Genomic DNA, 14,255 nt, shown 5'->3' on the forward strand with positions numbered 1-14,255 from the left:
TTTTGAGCCACGTGTAAAGAGTTGTGTTACTTGGAGTGAGTTTTGCAGGTGATGTGAACTGTTTAGCTCAGACTGTAGTTAGTTTTGCACATGTGACTCCAGTTGTGCCCACTGTCGTTTAACAATCGGAAAAAACTGTAATATGTTATGTATATGTATATGAATACAGCTAACTACATTGGTCACACATCTACAGTCATGTTAAAACATTACAGAACATTTACAGGCATTTACCTTCGATCTTAACCCAAGTGAAAGACATAAAACAACTTTAGCATACCTGTGGATTAATATGGAGAGAGGACGCACGTTAGCTAGTTTTATTCTGAGCTGCGCATGAGCGGAGCCTGTAGCTACGTTCTCTCCAATGTCTCCACAGCAGCACCACAGCGACCTCTACTGACGTGATCGTGCAACATCTGCAATACCTCAACTTATTCTGATTCATGTTCATCTGATCATGACTTGTAGGGCCTTCTAGACTTCAGCTGAACATTCAACCAGAAAACTATTGTTTGCCTCAATCATCTACCACAACTCGTCTACCACAACTGCACCACAATAAAGCCTAATTAATCAACCTCTGTTTAAGATTTTAGGTTGATTGACATATTTGTTAGAATGATATTCAACCAATTCTTAACTAAAAACGAACCTATATTGTTAATAATTGTATTCTTAAGATAACTTAATGATTTTTTTATTTTCAGCCAAAAATTGGTTAGAAAAACACAGGAATTGTTAGGGAGAAATATTTTTCATTATTTAAAACCTCCCACCACACTTTCCATCAAACAAAACAGTGCAACAAATGAAGTGCTTACAGGGCTTGAAGTGTCTTTTAAGCACTACAATGGATCAACACGTGACAAAAATAACTACAAATGAGGTATCAAATGCAGATCAGAAGCTGGTTAGTCATTTTCTGAGGTCCTTGTTTGGAGGTCTTCAGTGAGTCATTTTCTTTGGCCTGTTAATAAAAAGATAAAGGCAATGTGAGCAGCCTAAATAAACAATGCCATGATGTTTTGAGCATGTAGTACACGAGGTTAACAAGGTGCTCTACTGCTTGTTATGACAGAGTTTACATTGACCACACACAATCAAGTTCACATGCAGAAACAGAAACGAATACATTTCTTTCAAGAATTAAATTTTAAGAGAGTGGGTACTTAATTGAACCACATGTCATTAGCATACCTAGTCTCTGCTCAGATGGAGACTGGAGTCGCTTCCCTGTGTTTCCAAAGAAAGGTCACACACGAGTTCTTGAGACACTCACAATATGCAGCTCAACAAATTCTCCCCCGCGGTGGTCTCTCTTTGTAACTCCTCTTCTGTCGCTAAACTTCTGGATGAAAAGGATGTTACGGATGCGCTCTTTAGCGCCTTCTACTGTCGGGGAGGTTCAAAAGGAACGAACAAAGATTTTTTTTCAGCGTGAGAAATTGGATGTGTGGCGTTAGTGCGTGTGAAAACATGCAAAAGCTTGTGTCTTGTGAAACCGTGAGAGTTGGCAGCTATGTAAATATATTTTACTCATGCAATCTGAAGGCCACACTCCACAGTATGAAGACCTGTTGACGCCCGTTGATGCTGAGAGTGAATTCCCTCCCTACTTTATAGGTGCTGCCCTCGTCATCGAAGCTCAGAGTGACAACGGAGTTGGCCAATGGCTTTCCACTGACATGCGGCTTCAGTCAGGGAGGACCAATGGATGAGTGCGACACTGGTTTGATTTGTTAAAGTTTAGCCGGACTTGTTTTGTTTCGGTGAGCTGCTGAGACTGACGTTATGTTAACAATGCGTCTGCTAATTAACAGTTTATCGGTTAAGATATACTAGTATCTTAGATTTTATGACAATGGAGTCACTTAAAGTCATCGATGGACAAGAAAATTCAGCGACGGAGGCCACACTCACAGAGGTAAAAGCTAACTTAGCCGACGCCTTTTTCGACAGCTAACGTTAGCTTAGATCGCTAAATTAATAAATTAACTTAATCCGCCTGTTGGCTAAAACGTGTTAGCGCTAACGTTAGTTTGACTGCGAGTCATATTTTATGAACTCTTTGTATGCTACCAACAAGTTCGTGGGTTGAAAAGCACTTCCCAGTTCTGTTCGGCCCGACCGGGTAGTTACAAACATGGTAATGTAACATAAGTCAAAGAGAGCAGGGCTGTGCAACGTTAGCATGGTTGGGCAATAACACTCGTTCGGGTAATACGGAGGAATACGAGGATCATAACGTACTGACTCCTGAAACAGCGAAGACGCTATATCAAGCCTGGGGATGTGAATACAAAACCAATGCTGAAAATGCATATGTTGTGCATGTACATGTATCTACAAGGCAATATGAGCCCCAATGACAATATCCAGCTAAACGCGGTTGAAAGTACGGCAGATGTATCGATCACTCATGATATCAAACTCATGCTGATGATTCAGAGACTGTGTGCAATGCAAGCACCTCCTGCAAATCTAGAACAGCCCTGAATTCAAGGGCCACCTAGGAATCTTAAAATGCCCCTGTGTGATTAGCTGTACTAGTCTTTGCTCGGAGAGTGGTCCTGCTGCTGCACACAGAGGAGAGGTCTCCTCACACACAGTCTGAGGTATCGGCTTCCAGAGGCTCGTCCCGAGTGGATCCCGACTCAAGCTTGTTTATTTCATCACGAGAAGCAGCAATGTTTACATGGTTACGTCATCATTTAGAGAAAATTAATCCGAAATTATTTTAACGATCAGATAATCGTAAAAGAAAAAAAGAAGAGAGCCGGACTGTGTTTTTAATTGCTCTTTTTTTTCCTACATGAAGTATCCTCGGCAAAGTTGTACTTATGGATAACATTTTTAACATGTATTTATCACAGGAAATCTCTTTTAAATTGGTATGATTGTGCAACAACTAGGGCTGTATTAATACACCAGTATGACGCTATTAAAACTAGGGGTGTAACGATTCATTTTAACTTCGATTCGAATCGCGACTCAGGGTTGCCGATTCGATTCATGGACGATCTGGGTTAATTTAGAACGATTCGATTCAGTGACTTGAAATCGATTCAGTAACTTTACTGGACAGTGCAGGCAAAGTTTCTGAGATCCCTGTTGTTTCTTGTAAGGAAATCAGGTTTAAATTAATTATGGATATTATAAACAAGCAAACAACAATTAATGGCAAATGTATTAACCTTTTATTTGAATCAAGTGCCATTTTCAATGTAAACATTACACAATAATTACACAATGTTTGGATCAATTCACAGAACCCCGGATTTTCAACCTCATTATAGGGTCGCATGTCTTTACAGATAAACTTGGCAATCGTTACTGTGATGTTGAGTTTGGTGCTGGCGAGGCCTGAGGTGTCTGCAGAGCTGAGTTACCTTCTGCTGCAGCCGTAACGCTACTAGAGGCGCCTGACTGTCGGCGTTGTTTAATCCCACGGCGCCTTAGTAGATGGCTGGAAAGATTCGTTGTGTTTCCGTGGTTTTTTATTTGGCTTCTACATATTCTACAAACAGCGACCGACTTATTTAGAACACCTCTGTGTTTGCAAAAGCCAAAATGTTTCCACACGCTGGATCGATAAGGTAGTTTGTAAATGTCTCGCTCGCAGTCGTCTCCTCCATGCTGTGTTTTGTTGTTGTTCCGAGTACACCGCTGCGTACTGAATCGAGTAACGTTTAACGCGTCTAAAGTGCTAAAAAACAAACAAACAAAAACACATCCATGCCGTTTTTGTACTTAAATCCAATGTGCAGTTTCCAAGTATCGATACAATCGATTATGTACCATTTCAATCGATTTGTAATCGCTATATGTCGCCCGGAATGCCGATTTGCGGAGCACAGATCGATTCAGTTGGATCGCAGGAATATAAATCGATTAATCAATTCAGTGAATGAATCGTTACACCCCTAATTAAAACTCATGCTTTGTCATGCTTTGTCTTTTACATAATGTAGAAAACACCTGACACATGTTTGAGTGTGTGTGAGGAAAAGGTGATAACAGGAGCCGGCTGTCACACTCCGACGTTATGTCGATGGTTAATAATCATAGGGTATTACAGTAGTAGTTAATATTGCATACTATATTGCCGCTAACATTCAATGTTTGAATGTATTATAACATAAGTATAATAGTTTAATTGTGGTTATTATTGCACAGGACAATCTCCTCACATTACAACCCAACTGAAAATATGGTGTTTCAATAACAAAAGTTGCTCAAAAGTACAATGCAAAGTAAAGACTTTACCAGTGTATGGCCATATTTTATATTTCTAATATCCATAAAGTGCTTGCCATGGAAGAGTGTTTTATGGAGGGTGATTTTTGATTGTAGTTTTAAATGCCCTGCTCTCGGTATAACTGTACCACAATACTGTTGTTTCAGTAGCCTCTTCCACGCGGTGTGTGTGCGTGTGAATGTGTGTGTGTATGAGACAAAGCATTATGTCTTTGTGTTTGCAGGCCAGGCTGGTGTGCCAGGGAGTAGACAATCAGAGCTACATCTGCGAGTCGGGTCACTGCTGTGGAGAGACACAGTGCTGCAGCTACTACTATGAACTGTGGTGTGAGTTACTTACCTCGTCTACATCCAGGGGCCGGCTCTTTGAATGGTTTCTGCTCATGACGCTCATTAAAGAACACGAAGCAGGAAAACACAAAATATGTTGGTGAATCATTCAATACAACAATATAAAATACAATATATGTGCATTGGTTCTACTTTATCCAAAGCACATGACACAAGGAAATGTAAAACCAAAGGGATGACATCATCTGAGGATGTTATGTTAGATAAACATCTGGAGTTGTACCAGTTAGGTGAGTGGAGCCAGGCACAGTCGCTACTCCTCACCTACAGTCAGCACTTGTTTTGCTGTACCTCCTTGAAAATTCCTGTGGGTGTTACTGTAATTTAAGCACTCCCAGCCCTTCGGAACAATCTATGGGGTTTTTTAAGACTAAGAACGTCAAAGCCAACCATTGGCCAAAGATTGAAGAAGAACATGAGGGCCGTAAACCAGTAAATAGGCTTTATTAGTAACCGAAACCCGACCTGGCCTTATCATGCGTCTTGGGGGATCCGATCACAAGTGGGAAGCTCTAAGAATAGACGTGAGTGCATCAGGAAGCATTACGTTCTACCAAGTCACAGGAACTGGCTTTGTCCCCCGTGTAAAACGTTAGAAACACCCATTTAAATGTATTGCAAAGATGTACAGATCCTGTCTGTTTTGATTTGCCTGTATTCTGGTCATTTTGGGAGTTTTTTATTACATCCCTTTCTCTCCCACACAGTGGGACGTGTGGATTAAAGCCCAGGTGCTGCTGTCGGGTTGGTGCATGTAGTTTTGCATCTCAGGGTCGGGCTGTTGGGGATATTTCTGGGTTTTGGTGATCAGACACCGGCCCGTCTGCTTTCCTTGCCGCCTCTCTGAAGCTGTGTCCCGCGGCTGGTAGACAACAACCTGATATCTGTTTGGTTCATAGTGTACCCAGACTCACGGCTATATGATATCTTCTCCCCCATTGCTGCCTGCCGCCGGGTAAAAGCACCGACACATTCAACAGAACTCCTTTGTGTGTGTTTGTCTGCGTGTAGAACAGGGACGGGAGACCCAGTGTTTCCATGCTAGTGCCAGGTGCAAAGTCGTTGGCTGTCCCCTTGTGATCGATCACCCGAGATGTATAGTAACGGGTGTATAGTAATGGGTCTGAACAAAGTGTGTGTCCTCTCACCTCTTGTTCAGCGGTGACGCACTGTCAAGCACCCGTTGAAAGTTGGCCCATTAGTATAAATACGCATTGCTTGTTTTTTCTGTCAAAACAACATTACAAACTGATCACAGGGAGATCGGCTTATGTTCACAATGAAAATAATTTAGTTGAGCTTCTACTTTGTCAGTGCTCAAGCTCATATTTTGAAAGTTGAATAAAAACACCTTTAATTCTTTGTCGTTTGCAGCATTTGTGTGGATGTGTATTGAGTGTGTTGTGTGCTGTGGGCTCCCTGCAGGGTTCTGGCTGGTATGGACTCTGATCATTATCCTGACGTGCTGCTGTGTCTGTCAACACTGGCGCTCCAAGCAGCGCTTCCAGCAGCAGCGGCGGCAGAACGAGATCAACCTCATCGCGTACCGAGAGGCTCACAACAACTCCCAGCTGCCCCTCTATCTCAGTGAGAGCCGCTCTGCACCTCTCCGACACTTGGTCAAAGGGAGCCACAGATGGCTGCTGCTCCCACTCCTGCTTTCATTCACAAACTCCATACGAGAACAAACATGGGTTCGCCTTTACTCGTGCTGTTCTGGTACCGCACTTCTCGGTTGTCAATGCTTGATTTGTAGAAAAATTCATCCTCAAGTCGGCTGAAGATGGCAAGGGTGTAGCAGCCAGCGGGGGATCAGTCCAGTGGGCAAAAGATTGCTATGAGTACTAATGTTTGACTCCTTGTTCTCTTTAGTCATGTCATTTGCTCAGTGCAGCTGTCAACTCCAGAGTCACGTCCAGAAGGTCCTTTTACCAAGCGGAGCCCAGCTCGACTCCCCACATCCAGAGACTGGAGGACTTTGAGGCACGCTCCTACCAAGTCCTCCAGACCTTTATGGACACTTTATGAAATCAACCGTTCTGCAGGCTTTTCCCAAAGGAATTACCCCCAACGTTAGACATGGGGTGGCTAGGGGAACCCCCACAGCATTTGAGAAAAAAGAAGGGTGTTCAGCCTGGCTTGAATTTACACAAAAACGTCGCCAATTTAAGATGGTTCATAAAAGCTCACGAAATCCGTGGAATGGTATCAGAGGCATGTGGTTATTGAGGCTGTTGTGATGACAAACATGAAAATTAATATTTGATAAAAGTGTGTGTGTGTGTTATTATTTTATTATTTCAAGGGGACGTTCAGGGTTTGAGGCTTTGGGTGGGAGACACTGACACGCATGTGATCATAACACAACTCTCCTTCCTTCTTGTGTTTATTGTGTCACTCTTCAGGATTCCTGCCCACCTACTTGCTGCCGGCTTACGAGGAGGTGGCCGACCGCCCTGCCACGCCGCCTCCCCCCTACACCCCTCTGCAGTCAGCCGCCCCACCCACGGAGCCGCCCGAGGACTCTCCCCAGCTCTGCCTGGCCACACCCGTCCCCGCCAGCGACACACCACCGCACGCCACTCCGGAGGTTGCACTGACCCACCCCCACGGCGCCCACTACCCCAACAAGGAGTCGACGCCGGGCCGGTACCGGCGCTTCACGGGGGACTCCGGGATCGAAGTGTGCGACGGCCAGGAGCTGTGGGATCAGAGCAGCCTATTAGAGGCCGAGGAAGAAACAGAGGAGCAGGGGGAGGCGGGGCAAACGGAAGAGCTGCGCGGTTGCTTCGGCCCCGTTAGCGGTGCAGTCATTCATGACGGCCCAGATGGACCCACGGCTGTAGAGACAGAGCCACCGACTCCCAGCTAGTCCGTCAATGTCTGCAGTGAGCAAACTGCCACTGATGACAATGTCACGCCTTTGGGGCTCAGGGGTTCAGTTAGTTTGACGTACGTGTGTGTGTGTGTGTGTGTGTGTGTGTGTGTGTGTGTGTGTGTGTGTGTGTGTGTGTGTGTGAGGGGGAGGGGGGGCCTGGAGGGCAATGGCAGGCACGAGTACATATTTTGACACTTTCTATAAATGTAAAAGCTACATTGTGCAACTTGTGAAGCTCCCCTTCTTTTTATAGTGACAGTCTACCAGCTGTCTGCTTTAAAATGTTCTCCTGCCAGGAAGCAGCACTGATGTTCATGTTGTTTTCCCCAAGTGCACTTACGAGGTTCTTAAATCTCTGCTCCATGATTCTGTGACTCGTGAGACATGGTCAGACCATGTGAGCTAGAGCTCGACCAATACTTTGGTCTTTGCGGGTTTGGATACTTTTTTTCAAGCCAAAAGCACAAGGTCAATGAATCCCGAATTCCAAAAGATGGATACCCAGGATAAACTCTTAGAAGTATCCCTTGAATTTAGTTCTGACCAGACCGGTGAGGGTGTAAAAGCAGTGATGGAACGTGAACTGAATGGTTCTTTTTGGCTATGGCTCATAAGCGGATATTGATATATCCTCTATAAGCCTCAATTTGACCGGTGACTGTTCTCTTTTAAATATCTCAGGTTGTAGTAGGCCGTGTAGTTATTCAGCATCTATGTGATTAAGTACCTCAGCTTGTCAGGTACTTTTACCTGGCTGTTTTTTGTATCCTGGACAGATTTTTCACAAACATGATATTTTGTCGTGAGCTAAATTCCTTAGTTGCATTGTCCAAACTAGTGTCATGTTCATCTTTACTGGAACAAAATATCCATCTAGAAAATTTAGCCTGTCACTGTGGAGCTGAATGTGATAAATGTTTGAACTACATCAAAGGCTGTGTTGTCTTTGTGGAGGGTCCTTGAGACATTTTCTTTTAAACTGTCATTTGGAGAATGCACATGATGCCCCACACAGGAGGGGTTCCTGTTTGAGTCTCCGGTCGGTCCGATGGGGCCATGAGGTGGAGCCTTCTGAGTAGGAGGAGTCAGGTCACAGCTCCACAGTCGCTATGACTACGAGTTGCCCTGAGTAACCCTGGGTTCATCATCCTTTCAATACGCCTTGTGCACACATCAGATCTCAAACCACAAGTACACTTGCAAAGGAAAATAGGTGAATCTGTGTGTTTATTCTGCATGTGTGTGTGCGCACAGCACCCACTGCTCCACTTTGTACAAATGCTCTTTAAAACCTGCCACAGGAAAGTCTATTATACTGTTGCATTTTCATATGCATTGTTATAAAAAATGTTGGAGAACACATGGCTACTATCCTTTATTTTTACTAAAGATTATAAAGATTTTCTATTTTAGTTTTATTGATGCAATACGTTATTCCAGCAGACAACCATTCTAAATTGAGTTCTCTGTATGTGTGTGTGTATATATACACAAAATTGTCTATACTCTTTATGTATACAGTCTATATTATACACTGCACAATTATTGCGCAAGTTGTATTTTTGAAGAATGTTAATCAATCTCAAACCTATATTTAAGAAAGTTAAAGTGAGGCTTTCTTAGGAGTATATCTATGTGTGCACAATTGTTGGGAAACTAAATGAAAACAAATATTTTCCCATCTCACTTGTTTAATTTGAGAGAGTAGAGGGGATCCCGAACCCTGAGGAACTCCAGTAGTAAGAGGGTAAGGTTACGACACAGATCCTCTCCAGGGGCCTCACGTACAAAGTCTTGCGTGGATTTCTTACTGAAACATGGCGTACGATCAAACCCATTTGCAATGTCTTCTAGTAGTGCTAAAGAAGCCATTGTTTTAATAGTATGCATTGCACCACTTTATGCATGCTTTTATATCCACACGTGTAAATGCAGATATGTGTTAATTGTAATGTGTCTCAGTAATGTGCACATCACTCAGTCTGAGGACAAACTGTGTTAACATTTATTTATTATTACGAGTGACGCCGGGTGCGAAAAGTGGTCGGTGAAAGGGTCCTTTGTCCGGACGGCAGGTTCCGGTGGTCGGTGGCAGGTTCCCTTTTCGGAGCGGCAGGTTGCATTGGTCGGTGGCAGGTTCTTTCGGTGGTCGGTGCAAATGACATGTTAATGAGTATCTTCACGACCACGGTAAATCATTTTCTAACTAACTTTATTGAGAATCAGGCACAACACAGCGTGTCATGTGTGTCTTAATGCGATGCTTTAGAAATGAACACAAATGGATTCTGAATTTGTTCATAAAGTCTGAAAAGGGTCATTTGGACAATTTTTTGATAACCGACTGCAGCCAGCGGAGAGAGAGCACCAGCGGACTGACAGCCCCCCTCCGGTCCGAGTGCTTGACGCGTCTCTGTCTACCATAGCGCAGAAGTCGGGAACCTATGGCTCTTCCGGTGACGGCATATGGCTCCCGGACAGTTGGAAAAAAAATCAGTTTGGAACTGATTTTAAAATACTTGTGATATTTCTTAATAATGTCCTTTTAAAGTAAAAAGAAATTAGTTTTGAAGATGCATTTCACAGGTCACCCGTGGGTCGAGTAGGGAACCAACGGCTCGCGAGCATGTCCGGGTCATTGTAAAGGTGAAGAAATCAATTTTATCATATAGCCATCCGATAGTTCATCCGCTTCAACCCTTGTAACGGAAAAGATGGCGAAAAGAAAAAAAGACATTCCAGGCTGCGTGGACAGGGGAATTTGCATTTGGATCTGCGTTATGTCTAATATGCAATGCATCGATTGAACGGTCAAATATAAAGCGGCACTTCGATACGCACCATGCTTCATTTGCATCGAAACATCCAGCGGGGGAAAGCAGGAAAGGGACATGCGACGAGCTACAGCAGAGAGTGCAGACGAGTCAGCAGCAACTACGTGTGTGGACCAAGGTGACGGGAATTCCGGGAATGGAGTTTACTAAAGAAAACAATCTACCGATGGATAAACTTATATCTGTCTGTACTGATGGTGCACCCTGTATGTTGGGGAAGAACAAAGGATTTGTAGCGCTTCTCCGTAAACATGTTAAGAGAGTCATCCTAACTTTTCATTGCATCCTGCACCAGGAGGCGTTTTGCGCTCAGACGTGTGGCCAGGAGCTTGGTGAGGTGATGTCGCTGGTCATTCGAGTGGTCAAATTTATTGTTGCCCGAGCTTTAAATGATCGCCAGTTTAAAGCTCTGTTAGAAGAAGTTGGGAATCATTATCCCGGTCTGATTTTACACAGCAACGTGCGTTTGTTGTCAAGGGGGAAGGTGCTCAGCCGTTTTGCAGCTTGTCTGAGTGAAATCCGGACTTTTCTTGAAATGAAAGGCGTCAAGAATCCTGAGCTAGACAACATTGACTGGCTCCTGCAGTTTTACTATCTCGTGGACATAACTGGCCATCTGAACCAGCTCAATGTGAAAATGCAAGGCATTGGAAATACAATGTCATCCCTTCAACAAGCAGTGTTTGCATTTGAAAGCAAGCTGCAGTCTTTCTCTGGGACATTGAAACAGGTCGTCTTCTGTACTTTGAAAGACTGCAACAATTCAAAGATGCATGCTTAGCAAGTGACTCCCCTCAACATCTGGATCTCCAGCAGCTAGCTGGCTTTACGTCCAATCTCCTGCAGTCATTCAAAGCACGTTTTGGAGAATTTCGTGCACGCACTGGTCTTTTCAAGTTCATCACTCACATGAGTGTGCAGTGGACAAATCGACAAATCGACCTGACATGCATCAGTCTCTATTGGAGACTTTGAGCTGGAAGTTGCTGACCTGAAGGCATCAGCCGTGGATGAGTAAGTTCAAGTCACTTAATGGAGAGTTGGAAAGTCAGACCGTGTGCAGAGCTGGCGAGAGAAAACAAGTGGACAGAAATGAAAAATCTTCGACCTGAAGACCAGCTGATTCTTAACGTGGAACGAGCTTCCTGTGACATACCACACAATGCAGCGTGTGAGTGTTGCCGTATTGACCATGTTTGGCTGTACATATGCATGTGGGCAGTCATTCTCGCCTTTTGAGGAACATTAAGACCAACCTACGCTCACGTTTAACTGATGAAGCCTCAACGCCTGCATGAAGCTCAACCTCACCACGTATGAACCAGACTACACGGCCATCAGCAAAACCATGCAGCACCAGAAGTCACATTAAAAGTAAGACATATTTAATTTATTATATGTTAAAAATACCAAATGGCTCTCAATGAAATATATTTAGAAATATTTGGCCTTTATGGCTCTCCCAGTCAAAAAGGTTCCCGACCCATGTTAGAAGGAAGCTTTACAAGTACTGTCAAAGCTTCTTTCATTGGATCCGGAGCATTTTGTTTCTCAACTTACTGTAAAAGAACAACCGATATTTCCCCTAAAACGTGACATGTATTTTGACAAGCATAGAGGCTCAATCAGCCCGTTCAGCCATTGAAAGAGTTCATGGAGACCAGATGAATTTGGCAGTGGGCTGAGCTGCTGCGCCACTGTGAACATTGTTACTCACATAGCTACGCAGGTTGTATGCGCCTCAATAGTGGCTAATTTCATGCAGTAGCCTCATTAAAACACAAATATCGAAAAGGAATATTCTACATGCAATCACAAAATGAAAAGATACGATATGCGATGCAAACTGGGATACAGTTCTGAAGGTCTCAAAGGTACCCTAACACATAGAAAACTGTTGATATGATACAAATATAAACATAAACGTTTTCTTTGTATTTTTACACCATATATCATTGTTTATACAAAACTTCAACAATATGCACCATCAATTAGCAAAATCTTTAAAAAAAATAAAAAAAACTTTTTTTCCAAATAAAAGTCCAACTACAACATAAATAACAATTAGACCAGACTTGGTTATGAACAGAGTTAGTTATCATGATCTTAACTCACACAATATTTATCAACTCTAAGGGCTTGTTTTTACCATTTCACTCATCAGCAGAGTATTTTAGTGGATACTTGACATGAATCAAAATCTATCTAATCACAGATTTTATTAAAAATATATATGCTTAATGGTGGAGGTCCACGTACCACATACCAACCCGTCAAATATATTTTGTTAAGTTGTTTCTATTTGTATTCTATTCACATTTGGATGTGCTATTTCCCCCAAAAAACATTTTTGTCACTTACCTGTGTCATTCATTCTGTTAATCGTTTGTTTATTTGGTTACTTTGTTGCTGCTAAACCCATTGTTGCCAGCAGAGGGCACTCTATGCACTACATTACTGGCATCAGCAGCCACCCTGTATTGTACAAAAGAAGCTGTAAGTACGTGATGAGTTCAAGTACACGCGGGACAGAGAGCGCTTCTGAACTAACCATTACGTTCATATTTTAACAGTTAATCCTGGTAATACATAATGTGAGTAGGATTGAGTAAAGTATTAGTAACTGCATGCAGACACATTTATCTGGATTGTAGTCTTTTCAGTGAATTCAGCTATCTTTGCTTAAAGCCAGGTTCAGTGTGAGCTTCTGTAAGTTATATGTTGTAGATTTTGAATGACCAAGTACTCAGAACTGGCTGCGGAGTGCAGGGAGGCTGGCTGGATGACCATCCACCCAGTTGAGGTTGGATGCCGAGGCTTTGTGGGGTATACGACCACCCACCTACTGAGGGACGCAAATGTGACCGGTGGAAAGCTAAAGAAAGCAACAACAGAACTGGTGGGAGACTCAGAGAAGGGCAGCTTTTGGCTGTTGCTAAGGAGGAGGGGAAAGAGTTGGGGAAAGAACATCTAACCCAGATACCGGCTGCAGGGGGGTAGGGAGACGTCCCTGTCACTGCTTCGCCAACAGGAGACGTTCCAGGATTTAAGGAGCGAGGCGTCTGTGAATGGTGGTTCCTGGCTGAGTACCCGGCCGCTGATCCACGGCCACTGGAGGAGGTGCGTCAGGCAGCAATGGCCAGCAGGAAATTCCAGCTACCTTTTCAATCACTAACTTCTGGCAACCCAGTGACTACTGTGAATAGGGCTGTTGGAATCCAGGTAAGAATGGAGGTAAGCCAGGAAAGACTTGCTGACGGCGGGGAAGACTGCTCCGGGAATGGGCAGCTTGTTACCCAACCCACTAGTCTCTCAAAAGAGACACCCAAGCCTAACTATGAAGTTTACTAAGAAGAAACTACCCGCAGGCCCTCTGAGAGGGCAGCCTGATCTCCAAAATCTGTTCGGAAAAATGTATATACGAAAATCTTGAACATACAAATTCGTAGTGATACATATATACGGACTGCAATTGATGACGTCACCCTATTCAAAGTGAATGGGGACCTGCACCCCGTAAACACACTTTGTGAAGTCTAATGATGTAAAATAAACATGTTATGATTGCATTTTTAACGAGAAATCAATGTTATTGTAAGAATAGAATACTAACCCTAACCCCCTCAAAAAATCCAACATGGCGGAGAGACGTTCACTCAAGAATCCAACATGGTCCGCCATGTTGTTCACTCAAGGGGCGTGGTTAACCACCCCCAGTTCGTATGGATCACTACGAGTTTGTATGTTCAAGATTTTCGTATACATTTTTACGAACAGGTTTTGGAGATCACGTTGGAGAGGGGGGATAGAAGATGGGCTTAAATCCATCAGGGGAAAGCACGATGTGGGGGGAAAGGCCATGAACAACCTTGCATTGCAGCAATGTACTGTCAACCTGACTGAAAGCCAGGTTGACAGTACTGACGGACCCA

General features: G+C 43.6%; 1 protein-coding gene across 1 annotated transcript; it reads left to right on the forward strand.

The window, feature by feature from the left end:
• The first annotated feature begins 1,597 nt into the window (after positions 1–1,597).
• Positions 1,598–8,849, forward strand: wbp1la (WW domain binding protein 1-like a). Its single transcript, XM_040178213.2, has 4 exons — positions 1,598–1,927; positions 4,485–4,587; positions 6,037–6,198; positions 7,017–8,849. Exons 1-4 carry the CDS (start codon positions 1,859–1,861, stop codon positions 7,481–7,483), a joined length of 801 nt encoding a protein of 266 aa, XP_040034147.2. The 5' UTR covers positions 1,598–1,858; the 3' UTR covers positions 7,484–8,849.
• Positions 8,850–14,255: the final 5,406 nt, after the last annotated feature.

The sequence above is a fragment of the Gasterosteus aculeatus genome, chromosome 6 (genome assembly GCF_964276395.1).
Source record: "Gasterosteus aculeatus chromosome 6, fGasAcu3.hap1.1, whole genome shotgun sequence".
Taxonomy (NCBI): domain Eukaryota; kingdom Metazoa; phylum Chordata; class Actinopteri; order Perciformes; family Gasterosteidae; genus Gasterosteus; species Gasterosteus aculeatus.